At 45.5% G+C, this 21,917-nt stretch overlaps 4 protein-coding genes across 6 annotated transcripts in view; 3 read left to right on the top strand and 1 right to left on the bottom strand.

The window, feature by feature from the left end:
• The window catches only part of LOC143010832 (kazrin-like), a 111,444-nt gene extending 108,003 nt beyond the window's left edge, over nucleotides 1-3,441 (top strand). For all 3 annotated transcript variants that reach the window (XM_076163380.1, XM_076163379.1, XM_076163381.1), the window contains 2 exons: nucleotides 298-434; nucleotides 767-3,441. In XM_076163380.1, coding sequence (XP_076019495.1) covers nucleotides 298-434; nucleotides 767-937 — 308 coding nt within the window. In that variant the 3' untranslated portion in view covers nucleotides 938-3,441. The remainder of the gene's footprint in view (nucleotides 1-297; nucleotides 435-766) is intronic.
• A 37-nt stretch (nucleotides 3,442-3,478) lies between these two features.
• On the top strand, nucleotides 3,479-9,082 carry LOC143010833 (kazrin-A-like). The gene is made up of 7 exons (XM_076163382.1): nucleotides 3,479-6,014; nucleotides 6,128-6,246; nucleotides 6,529-6,760; nucleotides 6,852-6,953; nucleotides 7,642-7,808; nucleotides 7,947-8,088; nucleotides 8,184-9,082. Exons 1-7 carry the CDS (start codon nucleotides 5,847-5,849, stop codon nucleotides 8,340-8,342), a joined length of 1,089 nt encoding a protein of 362 aa, XP_076019497.1. The 5' UTR covers nucleotides 3,479-5,846; the 3' UTR covers nucleotides 8,343-9,082.
• A 4,365-nt stretch (nucleotides 9,083-13,447) lies between these two features.
• Nucleotides 13,448-17,782, top strand: tmem51a (transmembrane protein 51a). The gene is made up of 2 exons (XM_076163465.1): nucleotides 13,448-15,041; nucleotides 15,501-17,782. Exons 1-2 carry the CDS (start codon nucleotides 14,620-14,622, stop codon nucleotides 15,901-15,903), a joined length of 825 nt encoding a protein of 274 aa, XP_076019580.1. The 5' UTR covers nucleotides 13,448-14,619; the 3' UTR covers nucleotides 15,904-17,782.
• A 290-nt stretch (nucleotides 17,783-18,072) lies between these two features.
• Nucleotides 18,073-21,238, bottom strand: LOC143010851 (chymotrypsin-C-like). The gene is made up of 8 exons (XM_076163409.1): nucleotides 21,199-21,238; nucleotides 20,931-21,019; nucleotides 20,343-20,440; nucleotides 19,667-19,789; nucleotides 19,427-19,560; nucleotides 18,663-18,808; nucleotides 18,269-18,421; nucleotides 18,073-18,136 (listed from the first exon to the last, which is right to left on the bottom strand). The coding sequence occupies exons 1-8, from the start codon at nucleotides 21,236-21,238 to the stop codon at nucleotides 18,119-18,121; spliced, it is 801 nt and encodes a 266-aa protein (XP_076019524.1). The 3' UTR covers nucleotides 18,073-18,118.
• Nucleotides 21,239-21,917: the final 679 nt, after the last annotated feature.

Raw genomic sequence — 21,917 nt, forward strand, 5'->3', positions numbered from 1 at the left:
CATCTGGAGAAAGAGACAGACGCGGCAGAGAAACAGGGGGAACGTGCTAACTGTCACGAATCCCCAAATTGCTGTGCAACTGGTCGAACTGTATGTATCAGTCTCATTAGCACACATGGCCGCTCTCAGGCTCTGCGACATTGTTGCATAGCAACGGCAAACGGTTGCAAACTATTCCAGTCTTTTGGTTGGAATGGTTTTGATGTTAGATGATGAAGGCTCTGGTGTGACGGAGGAACAAACACACCCAAAGACAAACACCAGGTTCTGTTTCTCCCCCTTTCTCGACCCGTCTAGTGGCTGCAGTGCGGGTGAGCCCGTGCCACTCGCGCCAGCCCTCCATCATCTCCGACGCCTCGGCCCTGGAAGGAGACCGCTCGTCCACGCCCAGCGACATCAACTCGCCGCGCCACCGGACTCACTCCCTCTGCAATGTAAGAGCTGCCCACCCTCCCGAGTAATCACCTCCTTTGTAGTAGCCAACTGCTCCCACGCTTGGCTGTTGTCTCTCTCTCTCTCTCTACTTCTTCCCTCCATCATCCTGGCTGGCTCCATGCGGTTTAGTGCGATTTGCTGTGCGGTCGATTGTTGGCTCGTGGTGTCTGACTGCATGTTACCGTCTCTCCCTCTTATGTTGTAAACTTTTTCGCCGAGTCTGCACACCTCCAGTTAACTTCTATGAACTTGCAATCCTTTGCTCCTTTACCATCTCATCTCCTTCTTCCCTCTGATCTCCCTCTCTCTCTCTCTCTCTCTCTCCCCTCAGTCCCTAGAAGATTTGGAGGAGGCGAAGCGTAAGAAGAAGAAGGAGAAGATGGGGCTGGGCTCTTTGTCGCGTGTCTTCGCCCGGGGAAAGCAGCGCAAGTCTCTTGACCCTGGTTTGTTTGACGGTACTTCAACACCCGATTATTACATAGAGGAAGACGCAGACTGGTAAAGCACACTTGTGTGTGTGTGTGTGTGTGTGAGCGACCCACCTGGAGAGCCTTTGTGGCAATTAGCGAAGACAGCACAGTGTTGACGGCCTGTGTGTATGTGTGTGTGAGCCGGTGAGTAGGTGGATAAGCTCTGTTTAAGTTGTGTGAGAGCTGATGTCAGTGTGTACAGATATAGTTGTGCGTGGGCCTGTTGGCTCTCACACGCATGCAGATGTGTGTGTCTGTGCGTGGGAGCGTGTGTGTGTGTGTGTCGTCCACGGTAGGACGGCGTGTCAGAGGCCTGAGCCGCGTCACCTGTATGTATGTACAGCTCTGTAAATAGAGTGGACGGTGAGACGCAGCTGAGGCGTGGGTGTGTTCTGCTCTGCCCCACAGAGCCGCTGTGTTGTTGGAACTTTAATTGTTCTTTACATTTTTTTTTCACTCAACTGGAAACTTGAAGGACTGCTGTACTTGTAAATAACAGTTGATGTGCACTTTGTGCTTGTAAATGTCTCCTTGTCCTGAATGCCTTTTGTTATTTTTGACCTGTGTCCCCTCCCCCCCTGCCCCCCTGCCCCCCTCAACCTTTTAACTTAAACTGGTCCCTGTTCATGGTCCTGCCTGGTCCATCCCCTCTCACACTGCCATGAGGAGAACAGGTTCCTGTAGGCCACATGCAGACTCCACCAGTCCACCTCCAGCTTGGTGCCTCCTTCAACAACAACAACAACAACCAGCTTTGATGTTAAACTATTCATTTCCTAATCACCATGAAGCCAAACAGGAAGTGGATCAAATTGATATTAAGCGTGTTTCCTACCTGCTAATTTCATAACATGGTGTCTTTGGTGCCTCCAGCTCCTTAGTGCACTGGTTGAACATGTGAGGCATCTTCTCCTTGGACCATCTTGTTTGTTGTTGTTGTTGCAGCTGGAGGTATCTGCTGCGATTCTTACTTTGAATTCTGGGAAATCAAAATCAGGAAAATGGAGACATATCAATTGTGTCAAAATTTCTGACATGATAGAAATTCATCTTCCGGCTCATCAATTAGGAGACGATGGACTTACTGGACGTCGCCCCCCCAACCCTGATATTACAGGGGGTGAGGCGGGGGTAGAATGGTTCAGTCCGGCTGCAGATGCATGCGTGATCTGTGTGCATGTAGTCCCAGCACACACATGCATGGGAAAGAAAACACGTGTGCCCTTTTTGGTTCACCAGCTGTTGGGTGAGAGGTCAGTTACTGACTTAATGACGCTCTGTCACCAAATCATTAGATCACAAACTGTGACGCTCTGTTTAAGGCTTTGATTAATGTTCAAGAAAATATTAACATCCCAAACCAAACATAGGTTTTTAAAACATCTATTACTCAGTGCTCTCCATGCAAAAATACATGACCTTCAATCTAGTAAAGGTCAGCAACAAAGAAACATTAGCTTTGTGCTGCTCTCTCTCTCTCTCTCTCTCTCCCTCTCTCTCTCTCTCTCTCTCTCTCTCTCTCTCTCTCTCTCTCTGTGTAGGAGCTTTCATCCTTTATTTTAATAATGCATTAAAAATGACGGCTTTTATTACAAAATAGATGGTAATATATGTAAATCATTGATGGTAGTAAAATAGATGTTAGATCATCGAATGACTTCCTAAACTTTGCCTGTGGACTTTAAGTAAAATTGACGTTTACAAAAACAGGTGGCAGCTCTGGAGGTGTAACATCAGACAGCTCTAACAGAGGCAGAGTCGCTCTGTACAATCTCCCGTCAACTCAGCAAAACATTCGCATGCAGGGTTCAGGAAAAAATAGCAATTAACTTAGTGCCAAAGGTTAACAGCATTTCTTCAAGCGAGAGAATTCCTGGTAGTTATTGGATTATTTCCCCCCTCTGGTTGGATTGATGTGGAGTCTGCACTGCCCCCCAGGACATCTGAGCTCCACCTGATATTAAACTAACACTGAGCTTCATCTGGACCTCACCTGTAACACCACACACACACACACACACACACACACACACACACACATTACAGTGGAGCTGCAGAGAGAGAATCATCATCTAACCCATTTAGAGGTAATTCACTAAGACGAGTCCTGATGTAATAAAGTGTACATAGTAAAAACAAGCAGTCAGATTCAGCAAACATTAGTGAAATATACATAAATCTAGTGAACATGTTCATCTCTAAGCATCCTGTGATCCTCCTGATGGGAAAGACATATCAGATGAAAATCATTGTTGTCATTTTATGCTTAGAGCCGAAGGTCTCTTGTGTTTATTTTTCTGCAAATATTTTACTTTTTTGTAAATGAGATAACATTACAAAAATGAAATTAATATTATTATTGAAGAGTTTTATTTAAAGTCAGAAGATGTAGGCCTCGCCGGGGGACTCCTGCTGTGAGGCCCTGAGATGTTTAGACACGGATAGAAGCTTTTAAAGGCATGACAACAAAAGTACGCTCAAAAGAACTAAATGAGAAAATAAGATTATTTTAAAATAAAATAAATGACATTGAATTTCCATGTGGCTGTCCTCTCTTTCCCCGTGTCGGTGTCTGTGCGTGTGTGTTAGGCTCTAATCTAAATATTTAACATGTGTGTTTAGCTTCTCTCAGCACTGCAAGCCCATCTGTGAGAGGACGACATCATCCCCAAAGCCTCCCAATGGCCTCCTTTCGTCTCTTTCCCGTTTTGAACTCATTTCCTTCACTGGTGTTGCATTGGGATAATCCCGCAGCGAGGAGACGAGCAGAGAGCGAAAGGAAGCCATCTAGGTTTGGCGGAGCAGAACTCATATTTGTGTCAGCACATGGTGTCAATAACGTTTTGCTTTGCTTTGATTTGACCCCTAACCTCTAACACTGACCCCCTTCTGTCTGACCTCCACTGGACTCTCAACACAGTGACGTGACCTTAGAAGTAATCAATCACTCAGCAAAACCTTCAATCAAAATGAGCTCTGCTGGGTTGCAGATTGTGTTTGCAGCAACTTACACCTAAAACCAAAACATAACCTTTGCATTCAGCTCTTCTTCAAGTTAAATGTTTTGTTTTGTTTTAGATGAGTACAGTTCTCCTCCAGTGTCACAACTACACTTAAACTCAGCACTGGAATATGTTTATTGCTCCAAAATCTGTATAAAGTGCAGCTGGTTACACAACTCTCACTCAGCTGAAGGACACATTTAATGATCGATCAGTTAAAGTCGATCAGTCCCTTGTGTCATATGAGAGCACGATACTCACTGTAACGATCCATCACACAGCTCTCTGCACATTTAGCTCTGAGACATAACAATCCTGAAACCATTGTGACCACATGGCTGCTGGATGCTCGTCTAAAACCAAATCAGGGGCGACAGAAAGTCAAACTCGCCAACAGTTTGACCTTCAGCTTTGTGTCAGACTTGCAGATCTTTGTTGATGAACGTCGGTGCATTTCTTGTGCGATGGCAAATCCATTGAGCTCAGTATGAATTGCTCTCAGAGGGACGGTTAGAGGAGCAGCTTCAGCTCATTCGCCGCTCTGAGGAGGCCAGCGGCATCTAGCTCAAGATGAATTACTGATGTTGTGTTTATTACAAACTCTTTATTTCAGATCCATACTCATTTATTAGTACATCTCTTCAGGCTGCCTTCAAAGTCAGGAAAAATAACAAAAATAATAACACAGAAAAGATAAAGCTGATTGTATATTCATTTTGTTTTAGGTGTAAAGGCTCAGGTAAGACTTGAAACTCTTGCAATGTCATTGTTGTTCCACTTAGGTTCAGTCGTACTCCTGCTGCTGCAGAGGATAGACGAGACCCAAAAGACTAGACATGAATTTTGCATGATAAACAAGTAAAAATGTAAACGTTACAGTTGTTTCCTACCGGCAGCCAATAGGAATCAAGCTCCTGAAAGTGATGCTGTTTACCTGAAAGGACACAGAGGAACAAGTGACAACTGTTAAAAATGCAAAGTTATTGTAATGTTCTGGCAGGAGAGGAGGAAGCTGTCTGAGATATCCTTTGTGGGAGTGAGTGATGGAGAGGATGAATATTATTAAAGTGTCATATAATCCAGTGTTCGCTCAGTCAGGGGACTCTAGGTAGTAAAGTATATGTGGGCTTTTTGGAGGGTGTAACACTAAACGTGATATTCATATCTTGTAAGATTTAATTAGAGGTAATATGCCATATTATTACAGAATGTAGTGACCTCCTTCTCAATACACATCCCTTCACTAGTATGTCAGGGGAAATCAGGACAGAATACAGAAAGTCAAACCGAAGCTTACTACTAAATCCAAGCTGGTACAATACTGCCACCTGCTGGTTCAGACGATGAACTAGTTGTGCTTAGTGGGTCAATACTTTCATCTGGATTTTGTCTCCATAAATGACTACAGGGAACCCGGCCAGAATTGATTAAAGGAGTCTTTGAAGATAAATTGGCGTATACGAGGCAAAATTTCACTTTACATGATCGTAATACAGCAAAATTGATGAAGCGAGTTTTAAAAGTTTCAGGCCTCTACTTTCATATGGCTGTGGCTGCTGAAGGCTCATTTAGACGGATGAGTCACATTCATTCAGATGCTCAAACAGATGGATTTAATGGACTTGGTAAGTGGGGAGTTTTGTCTGGAAATATGACAACTTTGTTTACAACATCCTTGGCTTGTCGTCATGCAGCCAGAATGTTATCAGGCTGCCTGTTCTGAGGAAACAAATGTCTCTCAGCTGTTATATTGTATTTTGTGAGATTTCCTATGATGTAATTGACTTTTTTCTTCGATCATATTCCTACTGCCACATCTGCTGTCGCACACACCCACAACTACATCACCCACGTGTGTCCCCCCCCCCCCCCTCCTCCTCCCTCACCCACCTACCCAGACTCAGACAGCCTCTCCAGCCCCACCCGCCTCAGTCTCAGCATGTCAGATGGATTAGAGGAGCAGTTGGATCGCTTCCAGCAGGTGGAGCTGGCTAGGACCACACCCATGTCCCAGTGGAGGGCCGGCACCGTGCAGGCCTGGCTGGAGGTTGTCATGGCGATGCCTATGTACATTCGCACCTGCTCAGAAAATGTGAAGAGTGGCAAGGTAGGATGGAAGACACTACCTGCTCACTCTCTCCCAATGGCTCGTATTATAAGATGTTTAGATTGTTTGGTTTTGGTTGTGCAGTTAAACAAGCTTGTGCTGATATTTTGCAGGTTTTGCTTGGACTCACAGATGAAGACCTGGAGCTGGGTTTAGGTGTCAGCAGTTCCATGCATCGGCGAAAACTGCGCCTGGCCATCGAGGATTACAGGGATGCAGAGAACGGCAAAGGGTGAGACTTCAACATCAGACGCCTGAAGAGATGAACATTACTATTAGAAAATAATTGGACGTACTGTTCATGAATCTGTATGGTGAAAGTGAAGAGGGCAGGAGACAAACATAAGTGAAAGAAGTGTTATTGTGTAAGAGTGCCATCTGTTGGTGATGTAATGAAGATCGGTATGTGGTTTGCTGTGCTGCTGCCGTTAAACCTCAACTATTCTATGCATTGAAGCACCTCCACAGCAATGCACAGCAGAAGTGAAAGCTAGGAGTGTCCACCTTCTTGCAGGCTGTCCAAAGCAGCAGATATGGACCATCACTGGGTGGCTAAAGCCTGGCTGAGTGACATGGGCTTGCCTCAGTACTCTCAGGCCTTTCAGACCCATTTGGTAGACGGACGCATGCTGAACTCGCTGACTCGGCGTGACCTAGAGCGTCAACTCAACATCACCAAGAAGTTCCACCAGGTCAGCCTGCTGCTGGGCATCGAACTGCTGCACATCCTCAGTTTTGACAAGGAGGTAGGTAACGATCTGTGTCGTGTTAACGCATACACGCAGAGGTGAATGTACTGAGTCACGTGAGTAATATTCGATTTCAAATGCATTCCAGGCTCTCCAGGCACGACGGATGCAGTGTGAATACCAGAACATGGATCCATTGGTATGGACCTCACATCGGGTCGTTAGATGGATCAGAGATATTGACCTCAAGGTGGGGACAGAGAGAGAAAAGGTGCTGTAACTGGAAAGCATAATGAGTGATCCACATGTAAACAAAAGGGTCAATATAATTATAACTTGCGCAATAATACTATTTCTGATTGAAGCTTTAAATACTGACCGCATGCATGCAAACACAGCCGTTGTTTTGCGTGCGGACTGAGGCTTGAAGAGAAGGGATCAGTGGAAAACATTGCAAATTGTATGCAATCAAGCAAATATTCTGATGAAATATTAATGGAGGTACTAATGTATTGGGCCTTATGGGAGGCTGATATGTGCTATTGTGTAGCACGGGGGCTGTTGTGTTTACTCACTACTCCCTATCTGCCCCGTGTGATGGAGAGCCTTTGTTACTCTGCTCCGAAGCTGCTATTTGGGATTACAAAGCCTCTCCGGTTACAGCCGCCATGGTGATCCTGCAATATGGATATCATCGGTTAACATTGTCTACAGTATTGACAAAGGAAAATGTGTTCCAGGGGATGAGAGATAAGGCGGTGAGGACTGATATCCTGTTCTGTCCACATGGAGTGAGAAGTCATCCTGAAATCAAGCAGCAATAAATAAATCCATACATTAGTTGTGTCTATTATTCATGCAAAAATACTTTAAGAGTTTGAGATGAGACATTCTGAATGCAAGTTGTCTTTCTTTGGCTCTCCTAACTTCCTGTCCAGGAGTTTGGGGAGAATCTCCTGAGCAGCGGCGTCCACGGTGCCGTCATGGTGCTGGACCCCACTTTCAACACCGACACCATGGCAACAGCACTGGGGATCCCCAGCAATAAGCACATGATTCGTCGACACCTTATTGAGGAGATGAAAACCCTGCTCGCCCCAGCCAGGTGAGAGGAGAGACGCACACACACAGACACAAACACACACACAGACCTGCAGTTAACATTGTACCAAACCGATTCTAGCATAGATGTGTTATTTGTAGCTTCTCCTAACACTTGGGTTCTTCCCTTCCCTCCTCGCAGGGCAGACGCCAAGCAGGACTATGAGCGGCTCGGCTTCGGAACACCCCCGACCCCGCGACGTCAGAACTCACTGACCAGAAAACCGAACTCAGCTGGCAGATACACAGACGACGAAGGCTCACTGAGGAGGAGAGCAGTCAAGGTGGGCAAAGTGACCAAACTGGGACAAACTACAGCTAGTTTCTCTCCACTTTGATGGAAGACGTGCACTTTGACCTCTCTTTCTTTTCTTCACAGCCTCCGGTGGGGTTCAGCCCTAAAGCTCGCAGTGGGCGGGACTTAAGTTGCCACAGCAGCCACGGCTCCCTGCCTCGAGAGGCTCCGGACGAGACTTCACCCAGAGCTGAGGACAGTCCAGTCCGCTGCTATGCCAGCGTTGAGGTCACCAATGTGTGAAAACGGACATCAGCTCTGTGACGTGTGCATCCACGTCATGATCCGTCTCCCATGTGCAGCTGAACATGGATGTTTGTGTTTTATAAGATGAGCTGTTAAAGGACAGAATGCACTTTTTAGAGAGGAAGGTTTCTTTTTAAAACCGGTTTTCTTCAAAGATCAAACTTTTTAAAGCACATTGGGGACGAGCGGTGTTTTGGAGGGTCGACGGTTTCTACTCCCCCCAACGCCAGAACACAGAAAGGAAGGACTCTAGATGTTCATTTATTTTTCTATTTTCTTTACGTGTAAATGGTTCTTTTTAAACCCGGATGTGACTGATAATGTTTGATGGTTCTTACTGTGTCTTTGAGGGAAAATAAGAGACGGGCTGTTTGTATCGTACAGGTACTTTCACCTTCAACTAACAAGGTAAAGGATATTACTAAAACAATAAGCTTCATATCAGTGTAAATGTTTGATACCTGCTGTCTGTGAGGCCTTGTTGATGTCGATGTAGCTAAAAACTTGAACTGAATTTTAAATAATATATGATTGATAGTTTGATAGATCTTTCATCTTGCACAGTTACACTGTTGTGTCTAAACAAATGTAGCGCCCCTCTAATGATGTTTTATACTGCACACTAAACATGGGAGAAATAAAGACAGCCCACAAGTACGGATGCAGTGTTGGATCTGCATGGAAGACGACTTAAAGACATGTGAGAGTGCGTCCGTCTTAAAGAAATAAAGATGAGATCTCCAACACGACTGCCCTGTCTCCAACCTGACGGAGAGAGAATGTGTGAAATGTGTGTGATTGAGTGTTTTCAGTGTTATGGCAGATCAGTGCCGGCGGCCTTTGTGTGCCGATATGAAACCTTCACACTTGACAGATTTCTCAGTATGTCATGAGTCACGGCGGCGTCACTCTCTGCACTGTTCCCTGCTGGTAAAGTTCATTAGACCGCCACACAATGAAACGAGGTGCGGCTTCCTCCTCGCTCTCTTACTCACTGTGGAGCTTTGTGGGAAATGCAGGATGACACGTGCGGCTACAAGGAAGCAACAGGAGATTCCCACGTGTGAAAGGTGCACGGTCCCCGGGGATAAGAGGGAGGTGAGGCATGACGGCATGTCAGGTGATGAATTGGAACTGCTCATTAAATCCAATTGCTTCATAAATCAGCGCATTTAGCTTTTCAGTTGATGATGTACTTCATTTGCACGTATTACAAATTGTATTCCTCTTCATTTTCCAGGTTGCCAAAACAAAGCTCAGCGATGGGTCCAAGCGAAAATCAATTTTATTCAAATCTTACAGCAGCATTTTGCCCTCGCGCCTGCTGATACATCAATCTCCATTTGACTCGGAGCCAGCAGTGACAAGCGCTCCTGCCAGACTGCCAGCAGATTTAATTTAGGCTGTCTCCGGGGCCGGCCCCAGCTATTTGTGGGACCTAAGCTGATTGTGAAATCCCCATACCTTGTCTTTGGAGTTATGACTCTTGCCCAAAGCTGCAGATAACTTTGACCTGATGCACAGATGCTTGGGTCTGACTCCGGTTGTCTATTTGCGAAGTTTACACGCTCTCTTTGTGCTCATGTTTGCACTAAGGCATGCAGATTAGTTGATGTTTATTCTGTCTCAGGCCTGTGACATTGACAGGGTTACTGCTTTCAAACAATTAGCCTCAGTTACAGTGTGTCTAAAACCGTCACAGGGCCAGGGTCAGGGGCCTGACACAGTACTGTCATTTCACTGTCCCGGCTTGTGTGTGTGTGTGTGTTTGTTTGCTTGTGTGTGTGTTTGTTTGCACGCAGAGACACAGAGGAACCTGACAGAGGGTAAGGTGAGGTAAGATTAGCGGAAGAGAACCTCCCTAGACCACAAAACAACATACCTGCCAAGTTCCCTCAGGGGAACGATGCAGCAAGCAGCCAAGACTCAGACTGGTTAAGTCATTACCGTCGAGCAATTCAGCACAATTATAACAGGCCGTACAACAGAGGAAGTAAGGATGTGGAGCTGAAGTCGATTGTGACCATCTCCACTAACACTCTTTAGACATGTAAGGTGTAGACAGAGGAGGCGAACGCACAGATCTATGCTATAGTCTGTTCTGTTTGCCAGAGCAGCAAAGGCTTCACACAATCTCACAGTTGGTTTTAAATATAGTAACAAAGAGTAAAAGCCACTGGAGCAGAGGGGAAGAACGACACAGATTACAGCCAACTGGGCGTGTTCAACAGGGGGAAGTCAACAGCGCTGGATAATGAGGCAGCGATGTTCAATCTTTATAGTAGATCACAATGATTAGTTGCTCTAGCCGGCTGTAAACCAGAGCACCACACATTTCCAAAGAATGTCAAATACTTCCTCATGAGTTTGCCATTATTAACTTGACAAGGAGCAGATGAGGTGAAGTCTAAATGAACGTATTTGGGAGGGATTGACATTTATTATTAGACTCTGTAAACAGTGAGATGGAACAATCTGCCCTCTGAGGACCATCAGACCTCTTACAGGCCTCTGCTGGTCCGTTACTGGAGGACTAATTGATGTATGATCTCCATATAAACCACACACGCGTCTCTTGCTCTTAAAGAGAACTTCAAACATGCTTCACAATAGGTGTCAATGGTTGTGTGATGAAACTGTGAAAGTTGTCTACAAACACACAACATTCCTTAGACATTCCCTTGGGATTCCTATTTGATGAAAGACTACAAGAACTATGACAGAACTTACCTGGTCCCTGTTTGTCTTGTTGGTTCAGGGAAAGTTCACTTCACTGTCTGTCTAGATGCCTTCAGGACCTTGACAGCTTTATAACCCAGGAAGTGTTTCAGAGGGGCTCAGTAACACACGTCAGCAGGTTACAAGGAAGAGTTTGTGATCCCTCTTGGTTAACAAGAACTGGTTAATAAATGTAAGCAAAAATAAATGACTTCCTGTGTGACTTTGATCATGTTATATTGTCCTTCACTTCAGGGTGCCGTGATTAAAGTGACGTGTTGGTGCATTATTAGTGATCCACCTTAAACCAGAAGATACTTAGGCTTATTTTATGATATTACATTACCACATTACCAATTAATGTTTCCCATTAGATGATGGAGCCTTGGGCGTTTATTATCAAATTCTTAAAAAAAAAGGCAATAATAATTACACTCCTCAGCGCTCTGATCAATGACGTCACTTCCACAGATCTTTGGACGTATTCTGTTATGCGCGTGCCTCCCTCCGGGGGCGCTGTTTGTGGTTGTTTACATGTAGGACGCTTATATTTAATGTTAAACCGTCGTTTCCTGCTGTTTCAGAGGGAAATATGTGACTTCTGGAGCTGCTTTCACACTTCTGCTATCTGCGCTCATCTATGGTGCAGCCAGACAGTAAAGGGTTAAAGCTAAAGTGTAAGTAAGCCTCCTCCTCCTCTTTCTCCTCCTCCTCCTCCTCTCCGGGCCTGTCTAACTGTTCTTCTTCTGGGCCGTTTGCCTCCAAGCTCAGATCCACGTTGGCGCAAAATTCACCCGCCGCCTCCCAGCTGAGCTGAGACACGAAGAAGAAAAGAAGAACAAGAACTAGCAGCAGAAGAAGAAGAAGAAGAAGAAGAGAAGCAGCAGTAGCAGTAGGAGGTTCACCAAACAATGCAGCCGTGAGTAAGTCTGAACCTGCCGCACTCTCAGTCACGCTGAGGCCGAACTTTGCTTTCATCTGTGGAAAAGTTTAGTTGTGTTTGTGTTGTTGCGTAACGCGGCGAACATCCGAGAGCGTTTCCGCCCCAAAAAGAAGCCGCCGCTGCTGGAATCAGACCGAATTTGAGTGGCGTGTGTGTGTCACTGTGTACATATTACGTGTGTGTGTGTGTGTGTGTGTGTGTGTGTGTGTGTGTGTCTCGGTCAGGTCCACTCCCTGTTTAGTCTGATCGTCTAGTCACATTAACCCCTTTGCAGAGGAACAGCTGCTCTTGCGCCATATTCGGTGCAGAGAATGACGTTTTTCCTGAAGTATGCAAACTACATTACATTACATTACGATCATTTGGCAGACGCTTTTATCCAAAGCGACTTACATTACAGTACCACCCTTCGCAGAGGGGGGAGCAATTGAGGGTTCGGTGCCTTGCTCAGGGGCACCTGGGCAGGGGCTCGAACCAGCGACCCTCCGGTTCCCAAGCGGAAGCACTACCCACTGAGCCACTGCCTCCCAAACTAAACGGGCAACAAAATAGCTCGGTTCGCCTCAACGACTCTTATGAGATCCACACATCCAAAAGTTAATTATCTCTCAATCCTGTCATGCAGACACCTCCTCTTTCTTTAAAAACAATAATAATAATTGATCAGTTTCTCCTCGATCTCATTGATTTGCTGTTGTTTACGTTTCTCAGCAGGTTTGAGCTGCAGCCTGTTACATTCTGCACCTTCACTCACTCCATTCACTGACACTTCAACTCCGCTTGATGTTATAATCAACAGGTACTTCATAAAAGTACAAGCACACTAACTTATTACTGTGAAATACGACTTCACAAGTAGAGGAGTCACTTTGGATTCCAGCAGATGTGGGAGATGATCGAATAAGAAGAGGAAGGATTTAACAAACATCTGCTTGGGATCCAGAGCTGTTGTAGAATTTAACAGCTGATAACTAATCAGAATCCCATGAGCCTCACTGACACATCAGCTGCAGCTGAAGAGTCAACAGCTCTGTGCAGGATGTGTGTGTGTTCTGTGAGGCTTTACAGGCATCTGACTGTCACCTGAAACCTTCAATAAGGTTACACTTTGACCTTTAATGTCTGAACAGTAACTGCAACAAGCCAGTGAGTCTGAGCCAGCCTGAGTCCAGCTGTTATGAAAGGTGGGGTGTGTTCACATGCCAGGAATTCCTCCTATAGTGTGTGTGTGTGTTTGTGTGAGAGAGAAGCAGAGGGGCTTTACTGTCGCCCTCAGGGTGTCCTGACATGTGCACACACACAGTTTCTACTCGTGACACAGGCCAGGTTTGTTAGTAAATCCAAGCAAAAGCTGTTTATTAGATGGACTTTCAGCCTGTAGGTCGGGGAGGAAGTTGAGGTTGTTGCCTTGTTTTTGTGCGGAATGTAAACAGCAACGATAAATTATTTAAATGATACCCCAGGGATTATTTGCAAAGATTTCATCATTTTCAGGAAATTCACATCCAAACTAGGACACAGACAGAGTTCCTACATGAGCTATCTGACATTTAGTCTTCTGTAGTTCCGGCATTCTGGTCAATTGGATCCAATGAATGGATCCATGAAACCCAACTCAACTCTGACTCCACATTGAGTCATCACATTTAGTTTGATACAAATAAGTTCACTGTTCCCTCACAGTGCTTTCTGATGACGTCTTGCCCTGCAGTGTTTGTATTCTCCATCCTATCCTCCAGTTGTCAGTTTGCTCAGTGACGCCCTGGGAAGCAGCAGAGGTGGTGCTGCACACTGGGTGTTGTAAGAAAAGTGACTTAGTTTCAGATGTAGTTTCCTGAATATAAGGCATTCATCTGAAATCTCTGCAGTATCACTTTAAAGATGCAATCTTTGATCCAAAAGTCAAAAACAGGGTCATGCAACATCAAAGACAGAAGCACGGGGGTGGAATCAGCTGTTAATAGACCTTTTATTAATGTTTGCGTTCATAAATCCCATTATGTGTCGCTTATTTTGGCAAACATAGCTGTGAATCAAGCCCGTGTTTGTTTGAAGAGCTTATGGGAACGCTGATGTTTCGCTACACGCCAGCAAATTCAACTTAAAGTTGCATCGGGCAGAAGTTGAGGATTGTGCCTCGGTTGCATAATCAGCAAAGCTCCTGATCGCTACAATATCCACAGATTTACGAGATGTTAATACGTGTTACTGTCCTGGTTTACAGTGGCCATAGCTTCCTTATCTGCCCTTGTAATGTCTTAACTTTGTGTAACTAGTGACTTTGCATATGCGGCTGCTGTAAATTCTCCCCATAAAACACACCCAGCGTATAAGAGCCCTACTGGAACGGGAGCAGCGATAAGGAGAGCGGCAACCTTCATAAGGAACAAAGCTGAGGAGGCACCAGCAGCTGAACATCAGCACCTTAGAGTGAATCTGACTTTTCATAGAGACCAGGTGTTGTGTTGAAGTTTAACTGTTATTGGTGTTAACTAAAACACTTTGCTGTTTGTGTAAAGTTTGCTCGGACTTTTGTCTCCGTCTAAAGTCCCTTCATTCTTCTCTCGCTTTTTTTTCGTACCTCTGGCTTACTGTAGTTGTGCAGCTGACAAAATGCGATCCAGCGCCGACGGACCACCAAACTCTCGTAGCAATGGAGTCAACAGCAACAACAATAACAACAACAACAGGCGCAACCACAGTGAGAACTCTGGCTCCCAGTACGCACTCTGCGCCCTGGGGGTCGGCCTCATCGCCCTCGGGATCGTCATGATCGTGTGGAGCGTTGTGCCTGCCGAGGCGTCCAACAACAACAACAGCAGCAGCTCAGGAGGCGATGGAGAAGTGGAACCGGGCCACCGGCCAGACAGGAGGAACAAGGTCTCGTCCGTGGCCTTTGTGCTGGTGGGCTCAGGTGTGGTCATGCTGCTGCTGTCCTTGTGTTTGGGGATGAGGAACAAGCGGAGGGAGCAGCAGAGCCTGCGGGAGGCTGAGAGCCACAGAGGCGTCGCCGCCGCTCAGGAGGAAGCAGAACGGTACGTCCACTGATTGTTCTCAGCTAATGAGTGTTTGCTTTACTGGATAAGCCCTTGAATGATTTTAATTAATCCTGTAGCCTTTGAAATGTCACCAATAATGAAAATGACCGTGAAATGTGTTTTGTTTTTTTCCCCCAAACTTTCATCTGCATCAGCAAAACTAAAAAGTATTTTTTTGTATTTCTAGTGATTGAAAAGAGTTCATATTAATGCTTTGGCATGATTTTGACCATGTAAGGGAAATACTGATGTCATTGGTTTTTTCAGTATTACAATTTCAGAGGCCATAAAAAGTTGCTTAAAATAGGATAAATGGGTTTCTTACGTTGTTTTGTCAAATATTCCATTGACACAAATTTAGTAACCATAACAGAGGAGCTGCTAACGAATCAGAACGGTACATTACAGTGCTGTGTGTGTTTATGTTTGTGTGTTTGTTTCCGTATGGGTTTGCAGTGCTGAGCAACAAGCACAGCGCTTTGCCGTCCCCAGTTATGAAGAGGCAGTGGGCAGTGGGCAGTATCCGGTCCGACAGAGCAACCTGCGGCCCAGCGTCTCCCAGCTGCCCTCATACGACGACCTCATCCAAGTGGACGGGGTGCAGTTTGAATCTGATGTGCCTGAGGTCACGACGTCCACGCCGTCGCAGCCCGCCCCCACATCCACCTCTGCCACGGCTGCGGCATCCAACCGCAGACCCGGCAAGAACAGGAACATGCTTAACCCTCTCAAGATCCGCAGGATTAAATCGGAGAAGCTGCCGATGAAGAACGTTGATATTTCTCAGCCCACGGCCGGATTCAGCGTAGAACCTCTGACTCCGCCGCCGCAGTACGAGGATAAGGTGCCGCCCATTTGATATCAGAGTACGCACAGTTCCAACTAGCTACTGAAACTGCTGGAAACTCTGCGTTTGCCATTTTTGGATCTACCATCCTAAGGACATACAATGGCTATACGATGGCTACCTGTAGAATGTTCAGAGGTGGCACCAAAATGCAATATGAAGCCAAATTCATAGTTCTGTGCCATTTCACTACTAAGCACTGAAAAGCACTCTTGTTTGTTTGTTTTTTTTACCTTTTCTGGATCTCACTGGATGTCTGAGATGGCAGCAGCAGCAGCAGCACCGACTGACCCATGTGCTGGAAACCCTCTAACTGTGATGGCTGATGCTTGTTTAGTGACACGGTGGCACATTAAATTCAAAAGCATACACCAAATATATTTGTCAAAGTATTTTTCAGATGATGCTGTATTTATGTCAGAGACTCTTGAGTGTGTGTATGTGACTTGCCGGCCTCCCAGGACATCAACAAAGGGGGGTTATGATGAAGATTTGTGCAAGTCGCCACCTGGTGAGGAAGCGATATGTTGGGTGATGTTTCACTGTGGGAGGCTGATGGCACGTTACTACTTCTAACTGGTTTACCAAGTGTGGGCTCCACTCTGGTTGACTGAGGAGTGTGTGTGTGTGTAATGAGCAGGCTTACTACTCTACTCACACTGTCAGACTCTCTTCCTTGTCTACAGGGTTGAGGCAAGTGAGAGGTGTTGGAGAAGCGGGCGAGTCTTTGAGCAGCAGAACTTGGTCCTGCATTAGTAATCAATGTTTTCTGGATCTATTGCTGGAGTGAGTGTCAGTCCAGGTGTTGGGGAGGTAATGATTAGTCCTGACAGCTCAAAGTTTGTCCTCCTTTATTTCATAAACAAGACACGACTGTGCTTCCCTCAAAAAACGTGACTGAACCCAAGGTGTGTTTTTAGCTTCTACCTCGCCAGCGGGTAGAAAGGGAAGTGTGCACGAGAAAGAAATGGAAAAACCCCATGATTCGCCCCCCTGCAACCACGTTAAACACAGCTGTGAAGGCTGTAGTCTCGCCTCTGCTCCTCTCCGGGCTCCTTTTTGTTCTTATTGGAAATGACCAACAGAGAGGCTCTTTGAGGACGCAGCTGGGCTGTGAAAACGGCTTCTTCAGTCCGCTCGCTCACTCCTCGCCCTGTTTTCACGCTGAGCTTTGCAGAGAACAGACAGGAGGAGAAGGAAAACGGCCCGCGGCACGGAAATAGTTCTGGGTTCCATAGGCCCAAACTGTGCTCGATACCTCCTTACAAACTGGTTGTGAACATCTGAAGCTAAGTCAAAGTAATGGATTGTAACGCTTTGCAATTGATGTGAAGTAGCACAAAGTGAGAAAGTGGGATTGGAATCTTTTGTCCTGAAGCACAAAAAGCACTTTCAATGGTGTGTTTGTGTCAGAATCAAACTCATTCTAACTTTTATCATTGGCAGAACGTTGCGTCCCTGTATGAGGTCATCAGGTCTCCTTACCATTGTCTCTGGAGTTTGCAGGAGCTGTGTGTCTGCATTTTCCCTCCATGTTTAGAGAGCTGATAGCTTCCACACAGCAGTAATTCTTTATAGTTTCTGTCAATGTTAGTACTGTAGACGGTTTAAAGGACCATTTAATGACATGATTGATTCTCTAACCATGTAGTCAGACATGTTTTACACTCTTGAAAAGATAATGATGATCTCAATTTACCTTGTTTAGATCAGTGCTGAAGAAGACACATGGTATTTGTTGACAGGTTTTATGTATTGCTGCCTTTTTTAAAGCGTATGCATATTTTATATGTACTGTGAAAATGTGCTTTTCTATGATAATTCCAATGTTTGTGGAATAGATTGTCTCATGAATATTTTATGAGAAATAAAAGGAAGTATTTGTAAATTATCCAGTATATTCTAATTTGTAGTTGTGGTTGCTGAGTATTGAAGCGCTCCTATTTACTCATGATGTCATCTGTAGAATTTAAGCGAATTTAATTTAAGAGTGTAATTTAAGAGGATGTAATTTCTAACTTCAGACGTAGTTAGTGATTCATTAAAGTCGAGTAAAATGGATTTCATACTAGTTTGTAGTTGAGAAACTAGAAGAAACTTGAGCTGCACATTAACAGACAACATTTGTGTTGATGCATGTTGTTTTTTATTCTTTACAAAGAAATAGATACAAAGGGTCTGTCAGTGAGTTGTTATTCCTGATGATAAATGAGCTGGAGTTGTTTCTTCAGTTTGTGGCCATAACCTGCAGGGTGAACAACACAAACACGGTTAGGATCCACATCCTGTTTTTCAAAGGCCAAGCATTTGTTTGCTTTGCATTGTGTGGTCTGATTCAGGTCACGGAGAAGATCATAAAAACCAGAGCGCTCCTCACATTGTTTATCCAGCTGATGAAGGAGCTGATCCCCGTGAAGACGCTGGGCTTCTTGAAGACGTTGCAGCCCTCGCCAGAGCCAAAGCTCAAAGCGCCGTGCACCTCCCAGGAGCCGTCAGGGTTCTGGCAGTTCAGGGGGCCGCCGGAGTCTCCCTGTGTGGGTGAGAGGGAGAGCTTACAGACACGTGGTGGAGTGTATGAATCAGAACATAATGGGAATCACCATATTCAAAGCCTCTTACATTGCAACTCCTCAGGACGTCTCAACCCCCATCATATGGAAATTTTTGAGACACTTTGCCGTTGCACAATATGGCTATTTGTGAGTGAGTAATCATGACTAACTGTGTCACTTGTGTTTTTCCTAAATCACTGTGGCATCTCAGTCACTCACACTGCAGCCGGCTGTGATTCCGTCTCCCCCGGCACACACCATCGTTTCGTAGGCCAGGAAGTTCCACCAGTCTTTCTGCGAGCACGTCTCGTGATCGACCACCGGCAGGAGAGCCTGCTGCAGGATGTCAGCAATGGAGCCGCTGGCTGCAGGGCACAACACGCTAAGGTTAGCTAGGAAACAAGCTGATGCAGGCCGGAATCCATGCTTGCCCTTTCGGCTTCAAATGAAGCAAAACTGATCAGAACAAATAACTCATTGACTTACAGGGGTGAGTGTTTGCCCCCTTATTTGAGTTTCTAAGGTGAAGTAGTCTAGACTCCAGGGCTGATTTTGACCCTGGTTATCTCTGTGAATCATGGATTGTGTCTTCATGCCTACACACTCGGCCTGTCTAGACGGGTGTGTGACGTGTGACAACATGACATCAGCATGTTAGACAAGTAAGATTTCAGGGCAGTTCAGAACCTATTGGGTTTGTCTTTTTGGATCCCTTCTCCCCACATACTCCCTGATATAAAAATAGGAAAAAGAAAAAAAAAAAGCCCATATGTCAGTTATGTCACCGAGATTGCACCATATTACATCACAGTCCAGCTCTTTGTCATGCAAGTTGCCCTCATAAAGTATCCTAACTTTTCTTTTCTTAACGTGTGTGTGTGTGTGTGTGTGTGTGTGGTGTGTGTGTGTGTGTGTGTGTGTGTGTGTGTGTGTGTGTGTGTGTGTGTGTGTGTGTGTGTGTGTGTGTGTGTGCGCGCACTCACTGGATAGTCGACCCCAGCCAGTGATATAGCAGGAGGCACCGTGTGGCAGGACGGCGCCTTGTTTGGGGAGGCAGGCGGGCATGATGGTGTCAGAAAAGGTGACTGGTGACAGCTTGATGAGGGCGATGTCGTTACTGCAGAGGGAGAAAAGGCTCAGATCAGGAAAAACAATAAATAAAATGCTCTGGGATCTGGTCTCAGGTTTAACAGATATGAATAATGAATTGTGTTGGCCTTTACCGGCTGAAGAGGGGCTGGTAATTGTCATGAGTGATGATATCCTCCACCCTCGCACTTATGGAGCCCTCCTCCTCCTCCTTCAGGTTGTGTTTGCCCAACTTCACCCTGTATAGGTAGCCGTCTCTGTGGGTTCAGAGTACAGAGTGTTTCAGACAGCAGTATTGACGTTTCCCCCCCCCCCCCCCCCCCACAGATGCAATACAGCCTGTGGTAGATCCGTTAAGGCGTGTAGGTGGAAGGAGTATTTTTCACAACCCACAATCAAGCCACATGTTCATAGGAGCAGATTTTACCACACAGCCTTTAATGTAACATAGAGTAGTAGGAATCGGCCACAATGCTCTGTATAGCACATGACAATAAGACTATAAACAGCCATTTTTGAGAGTTTCATCCTCCATTTTTCATCATGGTGACCTTACAGGACATTCAGTCCATGTTTCTCAATCACATCATCATCTTTTCCTCTGCTGCACTCTTCGACCAAAGTGTTTTCTTGTATTTCAAGCTGTAGTAAAAGAGAAGCACATTGTATCCTGTGGGGCAGCAGGAACTTCCTGGCCCAGACTTACCGACAACCAGCTGTCCGGCACAGCAAGTGTACAAGCTTCAGTTAATTGTGCATAGATTGCATTGTTCCCACTTCACCCCCCCTGACCCTTTGTCTGGAACCTACTTGATGCAGTGTGCAGCAGTGAGGACCCATTGAGAGGAGAGCAGGGTGCCTCCACAGATGTGCCTCCAGCGCCCACCGCTGGCCGTCTGGAGAGAAATCTGAGCAGGGTGGAGAAAGAACAACACCAGTGCTCACTGTGACTGCTGTGTTGGTTTAGAGATCTACAGACTGGAGTTAGATACTCACAGACTGGGGAGTTGAATGAAATGTCACTATGTTACCCTATGAAGCTAGGTTATTGGGTGTATGATGGAACATTTGGACATTTCTATAATGTACGCACAGGTTCCATATGTGAGAGGGCACATGTCACTGGTGTCAGTCAGTGAACAAAGGTAATCTAAGACCAATTACTTTAGTTTACTGTTATATGTAACCAGAGAGCAAAGATAGTGTTTGGTTACCTGTAATCCTTTAAAAGGTGTTATTATCTCCTGTTAATCATTAATATGAGGCCGACTCTAACAGCAGCCGGAAAACAGGTGTCACATTCTTCAAACAATTCCTGCAGCGATGGAGTGAAAATGTCACATCTGTGCTGTTGGAGCTGTAAGTGAGACACATTCAGCCCACACCTGCTCAGCTTACCTGCCAGGGCCAGCTGTGAGGCCGGACGTCCTCTCCTGCCACCACGCGGCTCAGCACGGGCGGGAAGGTGGGCACGCCACAGCCATAGGCTAAAGGGTCAGTGAGGTCACAAATGCATCTTTCAAGTACATCCACACATTATAGCCTTGCCGGGAAATGTTACAATTTAGTTCAGAAAAGCCCAAGATAATTGAATACTTCTGTCATCCTCTCAACTCCTCTCCAATTTTAATGCCAATCATCAAACATAACATACAAACTGTCTTACCGGTGGCTAACACACAAGCCAGAAGCATAAACGTCCTCATGATCTCGATGTTTGGTTCCCAATCTTCAGCGCAGACCTGTATTTATACAAGAACGTCTAACCTATCCTGTGAGGAGACAGCATGTGCTCGCTGATAGGGTTTTCCCATCACTGGTTACTATTAACTGGAAATCATCCAAGAAATATCATTCATGAAGCTAATATATCAGTTATGAGTATTTCTTTGTTAATCTGACTATTCACTGATGACTTTTTGCCTTTTAGGGGGGAATGCAATTTTGCTTCATCATTAGTGTTATCAGGCTGAGTAATGATTCAGTTATGACCACAATCATATCTCAACATTTTATTTATTTTTCCACATTTTATTTTATTTATTTGATCCCATGGAACCCCTCCTGCTCCTCTCAGTTGGCCACCATGTTCTGTGGGAGAGATGATAGAGGCTCGTTACATTTGATTCCAGATTGTTAAAAGCTTTTCTTTGCTTATACTTGTGAGTTGAAATGTGATCTTACGGCGTCGATCCAGTCTCTGGAGGCGCTGACTCCCGTGAAGACTGTGGGCTTCTTTGGGAAGTTGCAGCTGAGCCCGACTTTCACACACAGGCAGAGTTGAGCAGATAAGGTGTATTTGTGGATATCTGGGGTTAGTTATCTTCAAGGTTGATTTATTTTTTCCCTCACCAGCTTTTCCCGGGTACTCTGAGTGAGCACATG

Source organism: Genypterus blacodes, unplaced genomic scaffold, assembly GCF_046128005.1.
Source record: "Genypterus blacodes isolate CSIRO-AG114 ecotype Tasmania unplaced genomic scaffold, CSIRO-AGI_Gbla_v1 ptg000131l_1, whole genome shotgun sequence".
Taxonomy (NCBI): Eukaryota; Metazoa; Chordata; class Actinopteri; order Ophidiiformes; family Ophidiidae; genus Genypterus; species Genypterus blacodes.